At 39.2% G+C, this 26467-nt stretch overlaps 1 protein-coding gene across 1 annotated transcript in view; it reads right to left on the bottom strand.

The window, feature by feature from the left end:
* cacna1c (calcium channel, voltage-dependent, L type, alpha 1C subunit) overlaps positions 1 to 26467 on the bottom strand; it is a 164109-nt gene that overhangs the window by 61776 nt on the left and 75866 nt on the right. Inside the window, exon 4 of the mRNA XM_065951270.1 lies at positions 1495 to 1634. Coding sequence (XP_065807342.1) covers positions 1495 to 1634 — 140 coding nt within the window. The remainder of the gene's footprint in view (positions 1 to 1494; positions 1635 to 26467) is intronic.

The following is a 26467-nucleotide window of genomic DNA, read 5'->3' as shown; positions in this document are numbered from 1 at the left end:
CCTGAAGTGTCCTTGAGCAAGACAGTGAACTCTGCATTTTCCGGAGCTGTTGCTTGTATTTGTCCCTTTGACCTCTCCGTGGTAGAGCTTCAAGGTAAAAAACAATTTCCTTGACAGCATGAATACAGCTTTATGCACAATTAAACTATACTGCAGCACAACAGAAGCTTCAACATAAACAGAGACAAAAAGAGACAGAGAGAGAAAGAGAGAGAGAGAGAGAGAGAGAGAGAGAGAGAGAGAGAGAGAGAGAGAGGCAGACAGAGAGGGTAGATAACAGCATAAGAGTGGTAAAGGTTGTGTTTATGCCAGAGGCATTGGCACACTGATGCCAGCCATGTGTGTGTGTGTGTGTGTGTGTGTGTGTGTGTGTGTGTGTGTGTGTGTGTGTGTGTGTGTGTGTGTGTGTGTGTCTTTGGGGTGAAGCCAACCACTTTCAGTTTGTGATGGCTAAAGTGACTGAACACTTCACTGCCGATGAGAGTGTGTTTGTGTGCTCTCAGATCCTTCCTTCAGGCTGAAGGATGCCTTCTTGCTGTCTCTTTCTCCAGCATGTGCACACAACAGGCACAGACTCAGACATACACACACAAACACACACAGACACACACACCACACACACTATACTCAAACAGAACATGTTTATGGCATTAACAACTGTCAGGTCCAGTAGCTATTGTGTCATTACCCTCACACAATATTGTACACAAAGCACAGCTGGCAGGCAGAGTGCACTCACACACGCTTACTTCAAGCACATACGAACACACTTGCACATAGGCCACAGGCACAGAGGGTTTAGCAGATGGGCTCTGTTGCTGAGTTGCAGATAAAGAAAAACAGAGCAGAGCTTTGCTATCAGCATCTAACAAGCTAATCAGTTTAGCCTTCACCAATACACTACAGGCCAGTCTACTGCGGCTTAACTGATTCACTGTGAAGGAGGATTGTTTTATTGCAAAACTAATATGAGAAGTTGACTTGTATTGTACATTTTTTAAATGCCACGCAGACTGAGAGATTAGTATAATACCTGAGGACAGAGGAGACCATATATTTCCTTTATAGGCCTCTTGATTTAAATGTAATTTGTATGCCAAGAGAACAGAAAAAAAGGGAAACAATGTTCATCATCAAAGCGCAAGTAAATTTACAATTACAGTGTAAGTCAAGGTCAAGACGAAGATAGAATGGTCCTTGTTGTTGCAGCTGGAATCAAGTATGTCCATTGGAAATGTGAAAGAGTCTAGCACTTTGAGTATCCATAGCATTAAACTGAGGCTGTCAGTTGTTTTGGCTTTAGTTTAATTTGTTGGCAGTAATTATGTGAAGGTACTATGATGAATTTGCTAATGATGTGCAGATGCTTATAAAAATGTTGGCCAATGCTTTAAAAGCCTTGGAAAGAGAAAGTAGAGTACGATTACACATGGATTGCCTTTCTTTGTCATTTCGACTGCTTTAGAGCCGTTTAGAGTGTTTCTGTCTACTCACCCGACGACAACGATGATGAAGTCGAGCAGATTCCAGCCGTTTCTCAGGTAGGCATTGGGGTGGAAGAGCAGGCCGTAGGCTATTACCTTCAGGAAAGCCTCCACTGTGAAGATGATGAGGAACAGATACTCCACACGCTCCTGTCGAGATACACAAAAAAGGAAGGTTCATCATTTATTTGCTTGAGCAGCGTCGCAGATATTCAACATAAGCAAATACCTTTTCAAGGATACAGCATATAGGCATACACAATGTATGTTCTTTCCATATTTTGATAGGTAGGTACATTTTAGCAGTAAGATGGGTTCACAGATGTTCGGATTCATTCACAGTCATGACTTTCTTTATTTACTCCCCTTTTCACAATAAAGACCTTTTATTTGACTTATGAGTACCAACAGTACAGGCTCCTTGCTCCCATTCTGCTCCGATTTGATCAACCAGAACAGGCTGTTCCGTTGATGTTTGTGTGTGTGTGTTAGATTATTTATGTGTGAACATGTATTTGTCTAACTTGTAATCGTGTACACAATCAAAGTATTTTGATTATTTTATAAAAGCGACTCTCTTCCTGTCCGAAGAGGCAACTGTTTAAAGAAAGGAATGCTTGCATGTGTGCATGTAGAAACACACACACACATGAAACTTTTTTTACTACAGAGGGCCACAGATATTGTTGTCATAGAGATGACCCCTGCCTAAAAGGGTCCTGGGAAATGTCCTGGAATGGCTTTGAGACAGAGAAAGAGGATCTCCAGATCATCGTTAACTTCCAATCTATTTATCATCTACATAATCATCCTTTATATTCCATTTCAAATTTTTGTCAAGTGTATTACTGGAAAGAGATCAAGGGTGGTTCTGAACTAATAAGCTCATGTATAAATGAATCAGGAAATATTCTAAATGCAGAAATACTCTCTGCCCTCTATCTCGGTCCCTGAGAGGAACATACATATTGCGTTTGATCTAATACTTTATTTAGCTCAGGCTATCAATGTTTCCTTGAATCTGAGTCCCAATTCTTCCTCTCCCGGTTCCCACTGTTTCCCATGGACGTACACACACAGAGGGCCAGAGGTTTGGGACTCGAGGCCGCCCAGGTCCCTCCCTGCTCCAAGGCCCCCTCCCTATGGGATCTGTCAGCTGAACCTAAGGCCTGAGGGACCACATGGGTCCAAGTTTACCAAAATAGCATCACAAGCTGATAGGGTCAGTAAACAATCTCCCCAAAAATATGATGCTTTCATAAAAGATTCTATATCAGTGCAGGAATCCTTATGTCATAAGGGTATTATTAAGGCATATTTACCTGAGCATTATCCTATAGGAAATATTTTAAAGGAGTATACTAACCTCCTCATTATAGTCTATTTACCCGACTGAGACAAAATAGAAATGGTGTGAAAGTTAGTTTTATCGTAGATTATTATTTTAGGAAGGAGAGGCTAGCTACCTGAAAACATTATTGTCATTCAAATTGACAAAACAATATCACAATAGTAAAAAATAATGGCACAATGAAAAAGCCTATTTTGTGCAAGTAAAAGAGAACTGACGAAGAAAATAAATAACATGGACATTACAATGTTTTATTCAGCTTTTTTTTGTAATTATCCATTTCTTAATGCTTCATTTATTTGTTATTTATCAATCAATTTAAATTTACAGTGAGGCCATTTTAAGAACAATAATAAAGGTTAATCATTCATAACTAATGGAGCCTTTATTTTAGGATGCTCAATATGTTACAGGGCTGTCATTAAGATGTTCAACTCTGATGGCTCGTCTTTAACAGCTAGTGAAAAGGTGTTGTTGAAGCTCAAAGAACATGTCAGTGCTGGATTAGTTTGTGTGTACAATGGCTGCATTAAGATTTTATCTCATCAGGCTGATGTGAGTATAAAGTAGGAACAGCTAAACAAACAGCTTTCTCAGTACCTAGAGAGGCTGTGTCAAACTACAATCAGGTCACACACATACAAACATACACAGGGCCATGAGAGGCAGTCATGTAGCCACTGTTTTCACATGACAACTGTGGTTTTACTGTCAAATTGCAAAGTATGAAGGGTAGTTGTTTATTTCAGCTGGATTTCTAAAGCATTTCATTCTCAGCAGCTGTAATCACACCAACTCCTGGATATTGAGAAAAGAATCATGCTTTGATATAATGCTTTCAATGAGGTGATTATCATACAATCTGGGATTTGGGGGTGTTTTTTTCCCACACTTCGAAATGTTCAAGAAGCTTGACAATGGAGGAAATGATGTGAATAATAATGTGGATATCTTAATTTGCATATTTTGATAGACAGGCGACTTGAAATGCAGGTTGAGTTTGAGGCCAGGGATTCTGCACCAGAAAGCTGTCCTAAATTTGTTTTGTTTCCAACCTCCTCTCATTTCAATTCAAGTCCACCCAGTGCACTTTAATGGCACAGAAGTATCCAGTTCAAAGAGTTGGAGCGGGACTTTCACATTAAACACCTTGTCTTCTGATCTGTGTGTTTAAAAAAAAATTATATTCATCATCTGCAGACACTCCAACACACAGTGACACTAAGAGTCTTTGTGGAAGTAATTAATTTAACAAACACACACAGGCACACACTCACACACACACACACATCCCTATCAATTATCAATACACAGAAGCACCCTTTAAAACACACACAGACACACAAATCCAGGCTGTGTATCTGCCGGTGACAGCCAGACAGTGCGACGCTCAGAAGAATAAAACAGAGAAAAACATCTGTTTGGAACAGCTCAGCCTGACGCACACACAAAGACACACAGATAGACTTCTCTGCCGCCTTTCCATCCGTTCATACTGACCCCATGAAGGGCAAAATCCATAAGGGGCACAACTAATCTTGTTAGTGACTGGAAAGAAATGAGACAGAAAAGATGAGAGACTGAGAGGGAAGAGGTGGATGCATGGATGAGAAGGAGAGAGAAAGAGATAGAGAAGGAGAGAGAGAGAGAAGGCTGAGAGACGGATAGAAAGGTGAGTGGGTGGGGGCAATAATTCAGTTAACTGTGATAGGTCAACCAAACCGCCTATCCATCAAATAGACCAGATTATGGTATCGACATTCTTCCCTTCAGCAGACAATGTTTCCATTCACCATGACCTTCTCCATGCGTGTGCGTTTGTGAGTGTGTGTGCGCTTCAAGACAGGATTACCTATTAGGCAGTTTTGAATTAAAAAAAAACAACACAGACTCAACGTTTATGTGTGTGTGTTTGTGTATGCATGTGTAAGAGTTTTAAACATAAACCCTGAACAAAGATTACCAATGGCTCAACTATGAAAACATAAAACAGAAGGAGCAAAGTCCTGCATATTCCACATGTTTACCAAACATTGCTGAACCAAAACACCAAGATGATGAAAACCCTGAGATCAAATTATTCAATGCAATTGTTGCAAATCTGAACTCCTCCTAGCTTTGTAAACAGAAGCACTTTTTCCTACTCAGACAGGAAATATTTCTGTACAACTACAAAGACTGCAACAGCCAACATCCGGTAATGATTTATTCAGAGGCAGCAACCACAGGGAGACTAAGTACAAGGTCTGGAGACATTGTTAGTGTACATCCTATTAGCAAGCTAATGATGCAACTGTTGTGAAGGAGAAGGAAATATACACATTATATTATTATATATTATCTATATTAAGTTCTGCAAGATTTTAGAAATAAATGACTTCTAGCTCTCACAAAAAGTTTTTGTAATTCCTATCCGCAATAAAAAAGTATTTCAAACATTTCAAAAGATAAGAATAAAACAATAAACAAAATTTAAGAAGGCAATACAAGTTGAGGTAAATGTTGGGTGATGGTGGCGGCAGCAGCAGCACTTGTGGTAATGACGGTGTGTGTGTCAGCATTTTATACTGTTATATCGGTCGCACCAGTACAAAGGATGCAGCACACTTTTAAAAATAGACCCAAAAGTCTCTTATACACCAGATCTTACGGCAGGTTGTGAGCTTTAGTTGTGTATCGTTCCCATTTATCTCGTACAATGTGAGACCACATTCCCCACAGTTTGACAATCATAGAGTGCATTCCCGTTCAAAGATGCTGGCATTGATTTTAGGGAAAGTTAGGAGGTCTTTTCCATTCCTTCCTCTTCCCCTCTCCCAGTTATTGTCATTTCTCTCATTCTGTCTTTTTCTTCTCATCCCTAACTTCCATGTCTTCACCTCCAACTCATTCTTCCCCTCAACTCTCTCTTTCTTTCCTCTGTGGGTGCCAACCATGAGTTACCATAGAGACCAAGATGGGCTCCAATGTTACCATGGAAACTGTGTGCTGCAGCATTACACTCCCTCTGTTTCACTGTCTCTCTCCTCCTCCTCACACACATACAACTTGATGACACTGATCAGTATTGTACCAAGAATATTCACAGCACATAAGCCTAATTACTACTCTTCTGTCAGCATGCAGACTGCCTATTGTGTGTCTGTGTGTACAACGTCTATACCAAGGCACTGTCTCTGTGTGTGTGTGTTTATTACAGTGTGTGCAACTGCATGTGTAAAATTGTGAGTTTCTGTCTGTTCCAGTTATTCATGTCACATACTTAACACCAGTTGGTTATTTAACTGAGGCTTATGTGAAACTTAAGCATGTCATTGTGTAACAGTGCACAGGCCATTGCTTGAAGAGAGTACAATGCAATAATAGTTCTGCATATTATAAGCCGTTTAGATATAACAATCTTACAGTTTCAGTGAGTGTTACAGGGGCTTCTTTATGTAATATATTCAGTCATTGCAAAAGGGTACACAACTCATCATACTGTAATTATGGTTTATGTTTTATTTTCCTGCAATGAGCTGTTTTTCAACAGAGCCTGAAATTTGAGGTTAAGTTTTGGGTCAGTGTGCAAAATTGGTCTGCTGTTTTTTCTGTATTGTTGTAATTGCTACAGCTCAAAGAAGGATAAAGACATGTAATCAAGACTGACATTCCTCAAAGGAAGAGCAGGGGATTAATAATGTCATATTTATTTTTGATGTGAAATCAACAACAGTGAAAATTGTGGCTCATTAGTCATTGTCTCAGTCAGCGAACGCCTGTGAAGTATGGGAATTTCCACCCAACAAACCTTCCACCTTCTACTCTCTAAGAACATCAAGCTATCCGATTTTTTTTAAAAAGTCATTCAAGAGAGAAGGAGTGGAGCAGAGAGCGGAGTCCTGAGGTTAAAAGAGTGCACTTCCCTTTAGAATGGGGTGGGCACAATGAATGGAGCAACACTTTATTTAAACACCTACTATTATGACTCTGTTCAAAAAGGTTGTACTGTAAAGGCTGAGATATTGTCACTCATCATTGACAGTTTCTCTTGGCCCTGTGAACAGAGATTCTCCACTCGCTCTCACGACATGCTGAAACAAGTCTCAGAGAGTAAATATAACATCAATAAACTAGGGGAAGCAGAAAAAAGTAATCTTTTTTACCATTTTACCCGATGGAAGGAAAAGATTCTGAAAAAAAAACTCAACTTTTATAGGAGCAGAGGGTTTTTTCTGAGCTTGTGGTTTCCAGTAATATGTGAGATTGGGTGGGCATGAGCTGAGATTACTTCTAGAATAGTCGATAAATTGCTTGATTTTTTTTTTCCTCCACCTTTCATATCCCCCACCTTTTCTTACTGCTTCTCAGTTCACTTCATTCTCTCATTCTGCAGTAGTTCTAGTCTCAAGATGATCTCAATTTCATTAGCTGGAATGTCAAGGGGTTAAATCATCAAGTGAAAAGAAACAATGTCTTCACACACCTGTAGATACACATTTAAGCCTTTAGCAGTGGTTGTTTCATACTGTACACCAAGAGAATATTCTGTCTTGTCCACCTTACCTATACTCCAACAGATTATTTTTAAATCATTATTATTCCAGTACGACAACTTCTTCTTCCACTGGCTTTTCCAGACTTTGACTATGCAAGAACGTTTTCTCACACACAACTCAAAATAATCCCAATTCTGAATCAGAAATAACGTCAATAGTTTTTGCTTCAGGCATTGACTTGTTTTTTTTGACACACAATTTATGTGTCTAAATGTTAAAAGGAAACAAATTTGAACACATTGTAAACATGCTTTGAACATGCCAGCACCACACATCCAACATGAATCTCATGAACAGACTTAAGATCCGATCTGAGCGCCTCCGGACGAGGATTATGTTTGATCAAGGATTATACTGGCGTGTGCTTGAGCGTGGGCATGTGGGTTTGAAAGAGGAACAACCAGAGATTGCGTTATCGTCGCCAGTAACCTTTGACACTTGACACAAAGATAGATGACCTTTAGCAATGAGGAGTCATACACATATACACGCCAGAGCTTTCTGTGCATGCTTGATCCCAACAGTTCCACATGCTGCACATTTGCTGTGCTTCAATTGATTAATAAGCCATTGCTTTTTCCTGCTGTGCATGTGTGTAAATGTGGCACATGCAGCTTTTTCATATTTTGGGATTATGACTTTGTTTTGTAAACCATGTTTTTGAATTTTCTACATTAATGGGGAATGCATGTAGGCCTTATTACATTTATTTATTTTCTGTTTTGTTTTTTTCCCTTCAGCCTTCTGACTGTAAAAGTTTACAGAAAGTGGAGGAACTCCTGTTTCCAGGCAACAGGCCCTGTAGCTCCCTGATGATGGAGAAAGAAATGAAGTTAGAAAAAAGTTGACATAAAGAAAGGTTAATGTTAGCTGTATGTGTGTGCATGTGGCAAAAAAAAGTTGACAGAACGTCTGGCTAATGGTTTTTATTGGCTTTTGAGTTTGTTGTGACCAATGTCTATTTTGCTTGGCTTTCATAAGGTCTTTTAATAAAAGACAGTTGACAGCTTTTTTCTTCTATATGTAACTAACTGTGAAACGCTGCAAATAGTTTGAGTTGTGTGTGAGGACCTAAACACAGAGATAAAGTAAAAGAGACAGCTTACTGTTAAATGAAAGAATGTACAGCCCCACACAAAGCTGACAATACAGATCAACAAATATCCCAGAAAAATGTCACATGCTAGCTGTGCGAACTCTCTAAACACACAGACACGTGTCTCATGCTATCTCAATTTCTCTTTATCTCACGCAGAGAATGTCACAAACTATTTATTACTTCCTCTGTCAATGTCTTTCACTTTCACACACGGGAGCCTGTAATCTGTCCACCTCCAGGTTCAGCCTCTCTGAAAACAAACATCATCCTTGTTTAGATTCTCTTGGCAAACAGACAGTTACTGAGCTGCTGTCAAGCTTTTATTTTTTTTAAATTAATAATTCACACATCCATTTTATGTAGCTGCTTCTCCTTTTATAGGTTACAAGGTCTAAAGCCTATCCCAGCATGCATTGGAAAAACACCCTGGACAGCTAACCTCCAGTCCATCACTTCTGACATTGTTCTTGATACTCTATAACTTGTTTTAGTTTGTCTAGCACACAACTTAATCTGCTCATTTTACATCCGTCCCCCCTTTTTTCTCTTATCCATGCTCTCAATCACGCACACACCAGCAGTATGCAAAAGGCGCTTGTTTAGGACAGTTACACTCTATGGTCCGTTATCACGTCAGGTGATCTGGGTATCTTAGTCCTATATTAACAGAGAAGAGGGATTTGTAGAGAGAGTATGAAAAAGACATTGACATAAAAGGAGAGAGAAAGAAATATAGTAATTGGTTTAAAAATAACAGAACACAGGAGAATCCATCATGTCATGTAGACACCCAGAGTGTTTGTGTAAGGGAGTGTGTGTGTGTGTGTGTAAATGAGTGTGTGTCTGGTCTCTGAGGGAAAGGTAACTGGTACCCTTGAGAGAGGAGGAGGAGAGAAAGAAAGCACGAGGGAACAGGAAGATAAAAGGAAAGACAATATAAAGTGTACATAGAAGGAGAACGATAAAGCCAAGGTGAAAGCGCAGAAAAATGTCGCTTTCTTTCTCTGTCATCCCTCCACCCCAGCTTACACCCTCTCCTGTTTTTCCGAATCAAGTAAATGCCCATAGGTGTGCGTTTGTGTGTTGACTTATCACGACTTCTCCTCTTACCACGCAGGGAGACACATTCACACCCACAGATACACCGTGCCAGTCATGTGTCAGCATATACCCAACACTTTTTCTCACAATTACACATGCGAGTCACACATACACAAGCAAGAGATACAGATGAAGACAAAGTGAGATCACACAAAAAAAACACGCAGATCTGTGTAGAGCATCAAGATCAGAGTAGCTGCTCGCTTAACTGACAGGACAAGATAGATTACTATACTCTTTAAGTCATCGCATGACTCACGGTGTGTGTTTGATTGTGTGTTAGTCATCTAATACGCCTCTTGGGCTGATCGCAAGTTGTGAGGAAGAGACAGAGAGAATGAAGGGTGGTAGAAAAATGACAGGAAAACACAGTACAATATTGAAGTAGTATATCAAAAATAACAGAATTATTCAACAGTTCACAATTGTCTTCCCATTTGAGCTTTTTCTGAAACCTGTTGATGTTTCATCATATTGTTGGCTGTTGTATAGACAGCTAAGGGAATGAGATTATATCCCAGAATGACAGCGGGTTTTGCATGATGCTGTATTAAGTTCGCCTTCCTGACTGGCTTAAGAAAGAGGAAAGATCAAAGTTGAAGTCAAGGTCAGATTTTAGTCTAAGTTGGTAGATGACCTGACCTTTTTTTTTTTCCACTTGTGCACCAACGTTCAAGCTACAGGAGGCTTCTACACATGATAGATGGTTACAGATGCAGGAGATCACATAAATACTGCAACTTGAGAGCAACCTCAAGGACAAACAAACACACAATATATTAAAGCTACTGATAATCAAACGTAAGCGGAGCATACATTTACACCATAATAAATCCTCTTTTTGAACCAGTAGTGTTAGCAGCAGCAGCATCAGAGCACACAAACACACACATGCAAGCGCACACGCAGAGACACTCGCAAGCACACACACAAACAGACACACGCATGCAAGGTGGGATATGTGCTGCGTGTGAGAGGGGACCTGACTGTGCCTTCTAGCCCTTCACCGACTGAGATCAAACACTATGTGAGTGTGTATGTACCCGTATTGTTGACATAGTTTCTCCTCAGATATGAAGGTCGGTGGGCCAAAAGCCATGAAAGTGTTGGAAGTCTTATTTCATGGAGCAAAGAGGTATATGTTCTAAGTTTAAAGGGACAGACACGATGTTTGAAATCGAAGAACAATTTAATTCAGAAGCTGGAATACACCTGATGTTGACACATTAAACAAACCACACATGTATCATTGGATCTTGTGTGACTCTTTCATTATAGCCTGAATACAAAAAACTCATTTTCAGCTCCAAAGCAGAATCTGATAGTAGCTCTGGCATGGATAAACCCTTATGAATAAAGAGCTCCGATGTTCACTAGAATCACAGGAAAATATTGATCAACAACTCCTTAAACATAATTACTACTATGTCCTGCTGTTTTTCAATAGCCAAAATTTGTACAGAACAAGTTCTTCCTAAAAGAAAAATACAAAAAAGAAACCCTAAGCCCGCTCCCTCTCCGTCTCTCTGTGCTGAATTGGTTGTATTGCTCCTATCAGAACCAAACACACCACTCTATCTCCCCGCAGAGCGCTGGAAAAGCCCCGTCTATGAATGACTGTGCGTGTTTGCGCGTGTGGAGAGAATTGCTCTATCATTCCTCCCCTGGTTAATGTCCATTGGAGCGAGACCAGAGCACAACACGGTGAAAATGGAGAAACAGAGATACAATAGGAAAACACTGATACATTTGATTGTGTGTGTGTGTCTGTGTGTGTTTGTGTTCGTGGGTCAAACAAAAATTATAAGTCCAATTGAAGTTGTCCATAGATTTAGGTGCACACTTACTGAAATGCCCATTGTTTCTAAAAGCAACTTAATTCCCAACAGTTAAAGTGAGTTGTGTACATTAAGGTTCATCACGTGTTTTTAGAAGGTTTCCTTCATAAACTTTAGCACACGTCACTCAAACTGTCTGTGATGTGCCCTGTTTCCTTTTACTTAGGTTATTTAAAACCTTATAATTATGTATCTTTATTTTGTCTTTAATTCCATGAACAAATAATTTAAATAACTTAAAAATGTATTCACAATTGTTATTTGAATTAAGATTAGTGATGCATACTGTAAGTAAAATAGCACATCATGTCTCATCAAAGTGGATATCAACCTTCACTTTGAAACTTGAAAGCTTAAAGTAACATTGATTTGTTTGTCATAATATCAGTTTAAAAAATAAACAAGGCAAAAGTATTGGCAAAAGGTAACCTGTCTTTATGCAGATGTTGTCATGTACATTTGAGAAAGTTGATCATGTATTTTGTGTGAACTTCTGTTGGTTTTATAATGACATCACAGGGTATCCTGGCTTGTCAAAGGGCAGATCAGCTATTAAAGTTATCCTGAAGAACTTCATGAACATAAAAATAGCATGAAAAGAAGGGAACTATGGCAACTAGAGATATCTTTTTCCTCTGTAAGAAATAAGCGTCTCTGTCTTTGAGCAGTCGGACTGCATAGCTGTAACGAATGAACTATGGGAAATGTAGGACTTTAAGAGATTTTAGATTTTGAATTAAAACACCAGAATGTTACCCCCTGACCTCCTGAATCACTATGATTAATGATTAAATGTCTTGTGTAGCTCTCCTTCTGGTGCCATAGCAATGCCACCACGACACCCATTTAAGATAAGCTTTAAACACCCACTCTCCTCCTGTTACCATAGAAGCACTGTTGCAGAGCGACCCAAAAGCTATAAAAAGACAAACTTTTTAGAAACAGAAAATAATAATGATTAGGAGGAGGGGAGGAGGGGAGGAAAGGTTACCAACTCTTTTTTGTTGGTATTTCACATATTTGACGAAAGCAGGTTTTAGCTGACTGGTCAAAAGAGAAAGAGCAGGAAAGGAGAGATAGAAGGAAAGAGCTGAGGACTATTAAAAGGGCTAACAGGGTTATTAATCAGGACAGATGACAATGGAATTCTTATGTCTCTTTTTTCCTTCACTGTTGAAAACTCAGCGGATCTGTCCTCACCTCGTCTCCTTTCAACCGGTATTCTGTTTCTCTCTTCTACAATTTTCTCTCTGACTCGGTGAAACTTGACCTCCACTGCTTTCTTTATCAAACCGATGAGAACATCTGGATTTGTCGGCTGAACTACACCTTTTCTGCATTTTTTCCTCTCTCAATTGTTTCATGTAGTATATTAGGATCATTGATTTAACTGTTGATGATTTTTAAGCTATGCACTGGCAAATACAATTCTCAACTGCATTTTTAGTAACTGTACAGGATAAAGTATGATATGTTAATCTCAATATCTGAGATCATTTGTTAATCCAGTCGGTGAAAAGGCTCAAACAACTTGTTGGGTGTACAACATGTTAACTGTTGGTTTTGCCTTTAATCTATCACTTGTTCCAGAGCTCAAACTGACACGCTTAGAATAAATACAAATCATCTTTTCTTGATATATTTGTTAAACGTCTAAGGACATGGTATCTCTTTCCCTAAATCTCTAAATAACACAATGAAAACAACAAATATTCATTAATGGAGAGGACTGAGTAAAATCCAACAGGAGGGAGAGCTTTGGGAACCTGCACAGCGTCACACGGGATCAGGGCACTGAAGTCTCACACGCTGTCAGCTGATCGGTATCAGCTGACTCACTTTATATAATATGACAAATTTTCTCTCTCACTCTCCTCTGATCATTCATGCCGCTCCTGCTGCTGGGACTGGTTCTGCTGATTTATTCCTCCAGCACCCCGGCATCATCCTGTTATGATTTCTTACTAAACATAGCTTGTGATAGCGTCTGTCCTGCCTCCTCTAAAATGTGCACTCCACAGCTCAGTGATACTGTATGAGTCTTCTGGGTTCCTGTCTGTATACACCACAGGGGTTTATTACTGTGTCCCCTGCAGAATTTATTGCATGCTGCTTGGTTGAATTTGGGCTGCATCCTCAAGGCTAAAGCCTCTTATACTTCTTCCTTCTAATCCTGAACAACTTCTTCCATCCTCTGTGCTGTTTAAAAAACAGCAATCATTCCTTGCCTCCTTCCTCCTGGAACCGAACAAATGGGAATAACAGTAAGTTTACCATACCTCTGCAACCAACAGGAACAATATGTCCTGTCTTGAGCTGTGTGTATGTGCTGTATGTATTTATCAGATCAAAGGCGACACACACACCACCTACACTCTCCCTTTCAGCTCAGCAGGGAACATAATGATGTGGCCTGTGGCCCTGTTACATACTGTATGGACATGGTCATCATTAACTACATGAAAGACACACATCTCAGACCGCAGAGACATACAGAGAAAATACAACTCCCACATTCACCAGTCAAACCAGCATAATTAGGGGATACCTTGTATGTGTATATGTCTGTCCTTGTGGATGCAAGCATACATACTATGTGGCGATGCTGTAATAGGACTAAATATGGTGTGACAAAAAGATTTTAAAAAGAAGACAGTGAACTGGAGAAAAGGGAGAAATAGCGATAAACAGGAAATTAAAAAAAAAAGGACTAAACAATCACAAAGAAAGAAACCCCAAAAAAGGATGGAAAGATAATAAGACCATAAATTAAATTTAAAAAAATGGCCAAACAGCCCCTGGCATTGACCTGTGAAAAAAAAAAGTTTGCTGAAACAGTAAAACCAGCAAAAAGATTTGGTACTTTGTCATCCTGATGGGATCAGTATGATGCAGCTCTGGTGGGATTTTTTTTGACTAGGTAATGGTTTAGTGCAGAGTTTGATGCTGACTTGGGTCTTTAAAAAACCTTTGGCTGGTCTGTGCTTTTACTGATTCAGCTCGCACAGTGAGTGTGTGTAAGTGCATGTGTAAGTGAATGTTCGAGTATGTGAGTTTGTGTGTGCACATGTGTGTGTGCCTGAGCTCTACATTTTATTCTAATGTGTCAATGCATGCTTGGAAGAATTCCAACCTCTTGATATGTGTTTTTGGGTATAAAACAACATAATAATGCAGTGCTTATGTTTGCATTGTATAACTGTGTGTGTGTGTGTGTGTGTGTGTGTGTGTGTGTGTGTGTGTGTGTGTGTGTGTGTGTGTGTGTATGTGTGTTCTTGTGCTTACCATTTTCAAACCACATTCATCACTTTTACTCTCAATCAAAACAATAACAAAAGATGACGTCAAGGCTTGCAGGGAATCATGGGAGTGATTCTCTGTGCTGATGTGACTGAAACTTTAATTGAAATGATGACATGTTCACATTCAAAATGTGCAGTCTTTAAGTGCCCAAAAACAAATGAAAAAGAGAAAAAAATAAAGCACAAAACAAACTTTGTTAAACAACGTGAATATTGAGAAAATGTAATAGCTTTTCAACGAACACTGCTCTGGTGTGGATCATATTATTGTTAGTTGCCTTAACTTAATTACATGTGTCTGACGTGATCAAATCAGTTTTCTAAATCAATTCCTTTAACATTTAACCTGTTTTCTGATACATTATAGGCAGTGAGGGATAACCCAGGGTGAGTTAAAAATCAAGCAAAAATGTAACAGTGTAGAAATAAACAATAAAAAAAAGTGCAGGGCATGAGAAGCCAAGAATGAGACACATTAAAGAAAAAGAGGAAGAAAGCTAATTCAGCATCAATATACTTATGTAAAAAAAAATTATATTCTGTTGCGTATGAATAGAGATTCAATTCATTTACGTTATGTGGATGTAAAAAAGCAGCCAAAGTTGATAACTGCGCACGCATCTGCATTTCATTCTTCAATTTACGAGCAAAATGCTAACACAGGCTCACATGAAGTGATCACATCTTTTAATGTTTGCTGCAGTTAACTTTGATGTGAAACATGATGCTTCAAACAGCCCAGCAGGCTAAATGAAGTAAGAAACCGTCGCTTAGGGAGATATAAAAACACATGGAGAGAAATGAGGAAGAGGGAAGAGATGGAGGGAGAGATGGGTAATAAAATTAGTCTAGTTTCTCATGAGCTCCTCTTCTGTCTTTTTACCCTTGCTGTTTCTTACTACACATAGTGTCCCTACAGTAAGTGTGTGTGTATAGTCATATAAGTGTGTGTGAGATGAGGCATGAATGATAATGGATATTGGACTGTCACACACATACACAAGCACACAGGCAGGGACACACTGTTCAGCCAGACAGCAGTATATCACATAGAGAGTCTGGACACAAGGACACACTCTACCTCCCTCCCTTTCCTCCCTCGCCCCTCCCCTCCCCTCTCCTCCTTGTATGCTGTTTCACTCTTGTCCGCACACACTATAACACACATACTTTTTTATTTGGATTAAAAGTCTTGATTTCAACTTTCTTGCAAACTTTTTCTGTTTGTAATGCCTTTGGAATGCTGTTGTACATTACAGATATATCTGTGTGTGTGTCCGTGTGTCTGTGTGTCTGTGTGTAAGAGTTGGCCTCTAATTAGCCTTCCACCCAGTGTTGTGATGTAACCCCATGCTGAGTCTGGCATGTGGACCAGCGCTTGCTGTCCGTTCCTCCATCATTATCACACTTTGTTTCCTCTGCTTAACTTTCCTTGGCTTTTGTCTTGCTGCCTGAGCAGAAGAAGGATGGTTCCTTCAGTGTAGATATTGTTTATTTCCAAACAAGCAATTGTAATAAATGTGGGATTTATTTTAGCTGCTTTGTTCTTGTCTTCTCAATCAGGCTTTAGGAGTAAAACCAGAAAGATTACATGACTTCAGGGGTCAATTAAAAAAAAGTAACTAAAGAAGTACTATTTTGAGTATCATTTTGTTACCGGAATCACTTTTACAAAATGCTAATCTGATAATCATCATTATATATTTTTAAGGTTTAACTGCAATTGCGTTACTGTTTTAATCTTGTTTGATGTGCGTATAAACCTAACAAAACTGCATGTTAGCCTGCTTCCTGATTGACTCCATAGCTGGTGCTTGTCACCATGACAACCTCATCCTCTTTCCTCTATTGGAAGCACAGCTGTAGGGTAAAATATCTTAATGATTGGCTAAAGGGTGACATCACAAAGTTGACCAGAGAGGACAAATTATCCTCATTTGAACACAATGATATACAGATTTACTGCAAAAATCACGCACACAAACTTGTTACTATGGACACACGTCAACACAAATAGAAACAGGGTACACATCTATAAAATGCACAAACACAAACATATTCTTCAGTGTCTGTCCCTGTGTGAGGACAGCAAATGACAGAAAAGGGTATCAGTATAAACAGGAAAGTAAGACAATATTACATCATAACTTCTCTGTACAATATGTCCATATTCTTTATATTATCTGTAAACTAGCATAGCATGCTCACTGCACCTTAATCTGTATATTATAATCCTAAGAATACACTTATATTTCTGGCATTTATTTATATTTATAGCATCCCATTAATCCAGCCATCCAGATATACCTAATAATTCACTTTTTTTAGTCTACATCCGTAAATTTTGTAATTACTGTACATAGCACAGACTCTTGCACTTTCTGCTTATTTGCACTTCTGGTGAGATGCCAAACCTCATTTCGTTACTCTATACTTGTATATGTGTAATGACAATAAAGTTGAATCTCATCTCATCTCATAACTTTCAGAAGCAATGTACCTCTCTGTAGATATTCAGATAAGTTCCAGACATAAAAAATAAATCTCAAATGAGCATCAGTATGTCTACAAATACTTCATTTTATCAAAGAATAAGCATAAAATAGTCATACGCAATCAAATAAGGCTTTTCCATCGGGTCAATATCAATCTCCTGTCATCTCTTTTTTTTTTTTGGTATGTCGTGCCATAATTCTTATTTTACATAACTCTATACGTTTCTGATGACTCCACATCTACATCAATACATTTGACCTATATAAACACCCCCTCCTCCTTGCCCTCCAGAGCATGCCTATTAGTTCTGCTTGCTTGGTGTGTGATGGAGCCTGTCCCCTCCGGACCCCTAGAGACCCTACTGGAGCCGCCATGGAACCTCTGATTCATCCATCTTCCAGCAGATGGCAGGAAACTGACCCTAGAGGCAATGTCCATGCTTACTCCCCAGAGCCACTATGGCTGAAAGGGTGGAAGAGGAGGAATAGTGGCAGATGACAGGTAGGATACTTTAGAGATAAAAAGGGGAGAAGAGTTTTTCTGAGAGGTGGAGGGTGGACAAGAAGGTACTTGTGAAACTGTATAAGAAGGGAGGTTTGTTAATGGGAGTAGTCCTTATTCTCAGATACAATAACAGAGAGCACCTTCATCAGCAAAAATATTCTTTTTACCGTACCACAAACCCCACCAGGAGTGCTCTGTTATCTCGTGGCCATCTCTGGTCTGTGCGGCAGGAAAAGAAGCAACCGTGGAGCTAAATGGAGATTTCATGGTACAAAGCTGATAAACTAAAAGCACAGTTAAGGGCACCAGGGTTAATAAGCATTCAGCAAACAGATTTAAAGGGCTGCATGTAATCCCCCAACATAAGCACACGAAAGACACACCAGGCATACGCGGCCAGGTACCAAAACACATCCCCAGTCTCTCTTCGGAAACAGTTTAAACATCAATAAAAGGACGATTTTTTTACGACTTTTTGGAAGACGGCAGAACAACGATCAATGAGAAGCAGAGCAGGTATGGGACAGTCCAATAAAAGATAATGGACAGTGTTGTTCTCTTAGCAAGTCATTTTGAAAATAAACAAATCAGAAGTTAGCCTGAGACATTACATTTACAGCAATGAGACAGCATGATGTCACAATTAAATGTGTTTTCTTTTTTTAAAAGTCAGAATTCAAAACTTTTTATTATTAGTCATTTGTGTGGAATTCTGTATAATTTCTTCAGTTATGGCTTGAAATGTGTTGAAAGACGACGGTCAGCTTGACCCTGGATTTTTCTTTACAAGAATACAATGAGGTCATAGTTTGACGTACCTTTTGACCACTTAAATCTATCAGTTCATGCTTGAATCCAAGGGGACACTTACGCCATGAGTAATAAAACTCCCCTAGGCATTCACAAGATTGTGATAGACAGTTGAATGGATGGATGGACAACCTGAAAACATAATGCCTCAGGCCACAGCTGTCACTGACACAGGGCATACAGATCTTGTACCTGCGGTTGCATGCTAAGCAGAAACATTGTGTGTAACAACCCCAGTAGTCAGGTTGCTGCACAGTCACCCTCATAAGTTGCCCAGTGTAACCCCAGTCCTCTACTGCTGGCCTTGGAGCAGCTCGACTGAAGCAGCAGAGGTTAAGTGCCTTGCTCAAGGGCCACTTGACCACTTATAGAGCCACAAGAGAGCATTGCTCATTCATTTTCCCATTTGCTTTACTGGGCACTTAATCCAGTCTGCTTCTTTAACATTGAGGCTGCCTAGCGGAGGTACTGTACGTTTTGTGTCCTTTAGACGTAATCTTAAAAAACAAGTATGTTTTGTATGAGCTTCGACAATGTTGAACATGTAGCATACACACACTGTTCATTTAGCAGATGTGTGTGTCTGTCCTCTGGCTGCTCCTGCAGTGTCTATATATAATCATATTGCATCCTATTGTATCGTATCCTATCGTGAGTTGAGTATATTGTAACACCACACTGACACAAATTTACTTACAGTGCCTACTGTACTGTTCACATAATTGTAATGAACACAAAAACACATGCACATTTTTTCTCTGTATGCCACCTCAATACTAAGCTCTTTGCGACTGCATTGATGAGTCACTTATAACACACACAAATACACATACTGAAGATCATTAAGTCTTCTGCTCCCTGATGTAAACATGTGAGTGTGACTCACAGACGCATTCATGCACAGGCATATACACACACAGCATGCATACCAATTCTACCAAAAGAAAAGTGCACAAGTATAAAGACACACACATAAGTGAGCAATATTGCTGGGAACTGTTTCAGACCAGCGACGTTGACAACAATGGGTAGAAAGTCCTGTGGGGAAACAAATGCATGCGCACTCACAAGCTTTTCCCCTCTCTCCCTCTGTGGGTAGGGACACACAGTACTGGGCCGTTGTTCAAGGCTTAAAAGGATTAACTGCATGATCTTGCCCATTTAAAAAAATATATTATTTATACTTTTTGTGGGTTTTGGCACAATGTAGCCAGAATTAGCTTTGGAGACTCCATTATAACTGGGAATACTTCCTGTCAGTTTATAGACTTGGTGAATGGACTTGAGCTTGTATAGCACTCTTCTAGTCTCAAGACTACTCTAAGGGCTTGTTACACAGCACGCCACTGATGGCGTATGTGGCTATGTAAAGTGTCGATCAGCACACACACCGCTGGCGCAGCAGCAGGTGCAATTTCGACACTTCAACCTTTTGGATGCAGGAGCTAGGATCGAACCCCTGACCTTTGTTGAGATATGACCGACTCTACCACTGATCCACAGCCGTCCAATACTTTACTTATTTAGCAAACAATTCAAATCCCATGCACATGCTTTTGATGTGATATTTTAGAGTTTCCTGGTCAAGCATAAAGGCAGAGAAAATATGAGATGTGTGATAGCATTGTTCAATATTGCAAAAATGATATGAAGTGCAATAAATTGTCAAATATGAAATGTTGCTTAACCTGTGTGCAACTTGTCCCTCCTGAATCTTAAATCCAAGTGAGAAAGCCTTGCTTCTTTATTTAAAATGATTTATCTTATTTATTGCAATAAATTCATACTTCTGTGATAAGTTGATAGTGAATGCTGTTCAGCGCTACGACCATGCACAAGGGAAGTTTTAATTTCTACTAGATATTATTGCAAAATTTCCACATCAGAAGATTGGAGACTGTTACAGTAGAGTATCACTACAAATGAGTTTGGCACAAGATGGGATACATGTTGATACTTCTGGGCATGTAGTGTCTGATTAAGTGTTGACAGTGTCCAATATTTAGAATATCTCTTGTGTAAATGGTTTAATTGCAGCTCATCTAGGGGTCTATGTTCTGTGCAGCTTCTTACACCGAAACACACCTCAAGAACATGTTGCTTGTTTAAAGTCAAGTAATGGCACTGAGCTTATTTTTGCTCATTTTAAGAAGTATCCTTTTAGAAGGTTGACTTTGCCTTTGAAAACCAGCACTTGTTATTTATGAGTCTCCTGTGGATTTTCAGGGCTTGGTTTCAGTGAAGCAAGCAGTAGCAAGATGTCTCTGCCTGGTTTTATTCCACATTTTGTCCACTCTAAGTCATTTTTTTCCCTCCCTGTGTTCTCCTTTTAGTCTCTGTCTCTCTGTTTCACATCTTGAAGCTATCAGTATCTTGGCAGTGAGACAATGAGAGAGGCAACACAGCACTGAAGAGAACAGACTCACAACTCCACTGCTGTGTCCAACACACACACACGCACACACACACACGCACGCATGCACGCACGCACTCACACACACACACACACACACACACACACACACACACACAAATGCACTGACACACGTGCCTGCAACTCCATTGTGTTAACTAGCTGGCAGAAAGCCAACTTCAGGGTTTCCAAGGCAACAAGTTTATACAATTTTTTTAAAACTGTGGTACATCGTGTGCGTTCATGTTTAAATGTTGTTTCTATATATTCTTGATTACACTATTGAAACGTGAAAATTCAACAGACAATAACATGAACATTGTGATCGAATGATTTTTGTGTTGGGATTTTATTTCTGTTGGAACATCTCGGTGGCCCTGCACCTCCCACAGTTCACTTCAAAGTCAATCTCTGCCCCCAGTTTGACGTCTTTATCCTTTATTTCACCACACAGTCCCTTGGTATTAAAATGTATCATTTGAGGAAAATATGGCCAAGATAACACACCATTTTAAAATAACACAAATAATAAGGTAAATCACTTTTCAAAAGCCGTTTAAAAAAAAGAAATAAAAGATAAAACAAACTAAATCCAGATTAGGATTTGCAGTCGTACCCTTCAGTAACAGTTAAGCTTTAACTTCTCCCTGGGAGTTAAAATCATTGTACTGTGTTTTGAAGGTTACAGTGGTAATTGCAAAATAGGAGATTGTTGCTTCTAAAGTTTGTGTAAACCCTGGGTTGCCCTCTTGTTTAAGCAGCCAACAGCAGTGACGTGTTCCCAGCTGTTTGAGAGTGATAGGAGATTTATGCAAGGAGTTTACCCAGTAGTGTAAATACGGTTAGACCAATACTTCTGTCTCCTCAGGCTTTATGACTTTCAGTTTTTCATTTTCATGCATTTTTTAGGTGCAGTAAAGTCGGAGGTTAAAGGTGGCAGTTTTAACCTGGGAATTGATGAAACTCCCTTGATGATGCAAAAAACAATTATTTTTTTTGCATACTCTGTACCAACCAGAGCCCCTATATATACATTTTAGTGTTTTTTGTGTTTTTTTGTTTTTTTCTGCTGTGTTAAAAAGCAAATATTCAAATGTGTGCCTTATAGTGTGTATCCTAAACGAGCTCTCTCTTTCTCTTGAAGTAGTAAATAATTCAATACAATTGGGGCTGAACCAGAGAGAGCTACACAACAAAAAACAGGTTTCAAACCTTTGGGGTTTTTTCTATGCTATTCCTCTCTTCTCTCGGTCAAGTTCATACACACACGTATACACAGATAGAATAAAACTTGATTTATCAGGTCTAAGGCTGTGACACAAATGCTGCAGGCTATTATGCTGAATACTCAGTAAAATGCAAACACTTCACAATGTGTACAGTGTACTCTACAGGGATTATGCTGGTAGAAAGACACACCAGCACACACGCGTACAGAAAAGGATTACACTAAAGATGCACGTGATGTCAAAAACTGCATAAAGAGTTTTCTGCAGATTTTCTTTCCCTGGAGGAACAACAGCAGAGGAAGCAGACATAGAAGGTGGAATTATTTGGGATTGCGCTCCATCAGCCTCTAGAAATTTACTAGAAAATGATGTGCGTGTAAGTGTGTATGTGTGTGTGTGAATGTGTGTTTGTGTGTGTGTGCCCAGTCCTGCCCTACCCAGCTGTCGTCCTCCTGATATCATCTGCATCTACAAGCTACAAGAAAACCATGTGTTCGCACTCTAAGCAAGGACTGTCATCATTGTTTAAATAGTTTTTCTCCCTTTCACCACACTTGGAAGAGAGAAAAAAAGAGAAAATGTTGAGAAAAGACAGCAAGAGGGGAGAGAATGATGAAAGAGAGAGGGAAAAGCGTCACTAATGTTTCCTGCTAAAATATTCAGACTTCTGCCGCATGATGCGTCACCCTGTCCCACAGATACACGTACAGTAACACACTCACACATATACACACAGAGCAAGAGGCGCTGGTAGCCCCTCTACCCAGAGTCCCCCTCAGAGGAGCATGCAGGAGCTGGCATCATTATTTGGCTGTGCTGAACTTCATGTTCAAACACTTTTCTGACTCTTGATTGGTTCAGAATTTAGGGACGGTGGACTCGACTGTATCAGAACACAACAAAGTGGCAAACAAATTCATATGAGGAACAAAAACTTGTGGAAAAGACATTATAAAAGTGTATGTGTGGAAACTTTACGGGAAATTACGGTAAGTTACCGTGCCATCTCCCTGTTGTCACAGGTTGTGTCCAAAATCACACACATAATCCCTACTCACTTTTTTGGGAGTTATATTTAGTGGACTATATGGTGCACTCATTCAGAATACTCGCTCACTTGCTGGCCGCCTTCAGTGATATCATTGCTGTCGCACAACTAAAAGGTGCAGTGTAATTCCAGTAGAGGATCAATATATAACGGTACATAAGGGCATACATTTCAGCGATAACAAATAATATACTGAGTGTGTTTTCACAAAACAGTTAAAAAATAATAAATGTATATTAAATAGTGAACTTTTAATAAATAAAAACATTATTAACATGTTTATTGACATGTTTTTGCAAACTCTTTTATTTGTGCTTACAGACTCTTGTGCCTGTTATCATCATCAGTAAGAACCAACCTTAATATGTTGAAAAGTCCTTTACTCTTTATTAAAACAGCTTCTAAATTTCAGTTAAAAGTGCCCACAAATATGAACTTTTTGGCGTTTATCTGTTCAGTGTTCTTGCTGGTTATTGATCTAATCAGTCCGAGAGCAGTCAAATGCCACTCTGCAATACAATGCATGATGGTACACATTGCTTGGATAGTGATCATCGGTTGTACACTACTTTATACAATGCATTGTAGGATACAATGAGTGGACTACATACCGTAAGGTATGACAATACTCACTCAGAATTCAGACCATAAAGTGCATTATATAGAAGCGTGTGATTTCCAACCCAGCCACAGTGATGGAAAAGAACGACAGCACTGCATCTTTGAATTGCTACAGCTCAGTTGACGATTCAAAAGTAATACCACCTTGTGACAGGAAAACTTGCTTGCACGTTTACTGCTTCCTAACTTCCACCCTTCATTCTCCCTTCCAGCTCGCTCTACAAAAGATACAGCATATAAAACATCTGAAGCTTATAGTCAGCTGAGAGAATGGGGAAGGTGAAGAGGAGGAAGGGAAAAGAAAAAAAACACAATCAGAACTAAATCAGTCACCACTTGACGGATATTTCAACATGACTTTTTGTGGGCTGTGCTGCACTCTTACAAATGAATAATGAACAAAGCTCTTCTGCATCCATGCAGTATACGATACAGTCGTTCATAACTAAGGGTCATGGTTGCAATATGATGCGATTTACTTAAAAGTTTGCATCAAAAAGTAATGATCACTCAAACTGTTACAATTTGTCTGCATGCCAGAACAATGACAGGTACACAAAAAGACTATCTTTCGCTCCCTCTTACATCTGTGTGTTTCTTTTGTTTAACACTGCTCAATAAAAACAACTGCTTCTTTAACATTACTATTCCTGTACACACTCACACAACAACAACACAAACACACACACACCCAAAACACACAAACAGAGTTTCTGGTATCCAGAATTCAGATTGGGTTCTGCAGTACTCCCAGGGATACTGTGATGGCAGTTAAATGCTGTGGTACAGTATTGATTAGATTTTTTTTTGCATTTGCTGCTACTCTCCCTCTCTTTCTTTCTCTCAAACACACACACACAACAAAGTACAAGTAAAAAATCATAGACACAATCAAAATGCAGTTGTGTAAGATTGTAAAATATGTCATGACGATTGATTTTATCATTTTAAATGTTCGGATAAATTATAAAGATCAAGAAAAATGATGTCCGGGTTATTAAGACCGAGACATGCAATGAAATTCAATCACATTCATCTGATTTTAAGAGCTTCCTGAATAACTTTCTCTTGATTTTACGTTTGGCTTATTGACTTAATCTGTTTCAATTCATTCCTCCTCAAGCACACACTTTTCATCACTCTTCAAAGAATCTAGAGACATTTTTTAACCATAAAAATTCTCAAAATCCTTTGCTGTAAACATACATAAACATGCGCACACACAAACACACACGCAGTCCACTGCAGCTGTGACAGTGTCCCTCCAGAGACAGAGTGTGTCCAATCCTCTTCTTCTATCTAGGTCAGCCTTATACAAAAGTCTGAACACCTCTCCCCTTCTTTCTCTCTATCACTTCTCCTCTTGTTCCTCCCTCTCCTGTCCCAACATCTGTCTACATTCTTGACTCCAATTGGTGTCTTTCTTTCTTTCTTTCTTTCTTTCTTTTCTTTTCCCCATCTACACTCTGAAATGGTTTGTGTTTGTGTGTGAAAAGACTGAAAAACCTGACCTATAGTTTGAAGAGAGTCCATTTATTCCGGTGCCAGGGGATAAGGTTACATTCTTAGGAAAGGAAAATTACCTCATGTAAAAATGTGGCAGCAATATTTTCTGATATTCATCTTCTGCAGAGCTGTAAATCACATTTAGAGGGCTTTTCTAAGGCCAGCTGAAGAGTTCCTGGAAATTGTAAGTATGTTGACTGAAGGATAATCTGCACAGTGCTGAACTAAAATCTATGTTATTCCAAAATGTAATGATTACCATTTGAAAAAAAACACACCGTTGCTGTAGGAAAAAATGTAGATACATGTCAATAAAAATTAACTGCATTGGTGTTTTTTTTGTTAACTGATGGGTCATCTTTAAACCATGGTTTACAAAGTTCCACTGGGGTCCTCTCTACTTTAGATGAAATGCACACATTTTAGAAACTTGAATCAGTATTGAAATCTGTTATTTTAACATTGATACATGTTTTAATACTTAAAATAAATACACATGATCTGTAGCAGAATGTCATCCTCAGCTCAGTTCTTAATGGTTGAGAAATGACAGAAGGAATCTTTTTTTTGTCACAGAGGAAGTTGCAGTCCAACATTTACATTTGAGCAAAATAGGGAGACGTTAAAGGCAGTGACAGTAGATAGGAGCTGAAAGAACAACTGGTCCCACACACAGTCACTATTCACACAGGTCAGTGCACACACAGCAGGCTCAGCAGTGTCCTAAAAAACAAACAGTCACACAAGCAAACACACAAACTTGAACGCGTCCTTGAAATATGCGCGAAGTCTTCAAAGAGGAGCTTCTTGACTGCTGCATCGGTGCAGTACAAAAGTGTACTGTGAGTGAATGGCTTGTACTTTTTGTATGTGTGGACTCTTATGATCAACATGCTTCACTTTAAACTCTAAAGATGTACACTGCTTACACAGTATTCATGTTATTAATGTGTAATGTGTGTGTGTTAGTGTTATTGGGAAGTTTTTGTTGGATTAAACCACTCCCTGCAAGACACATTCATTATATTCACTTGCCAACCTCAGACTTGGATATAATTTACTGTACATTATTAATATCATTAGCTATCATATCATTCATATGAAAACTTTTACATTATAAGAAAAAT

Source organism: Labrus bergylta, chromosome 23 (genome assembly GCF_963930695.1).
Source record: "Labrus bergylta chromosome 23, fLabBer1.1, whole genome shotgun sequence".
In the NCBI taxonomy this organism is placed as follows: Eukaryota; Metazoa; Chordata; class Actinopteri; order Labriformes; family Labridae; genus Labrus; species Labrus bergylta.
Note: the sequence above shows the minus strand (reverse complement) of the source record. Positions and strands in the feature narration are given on the sequence as shown.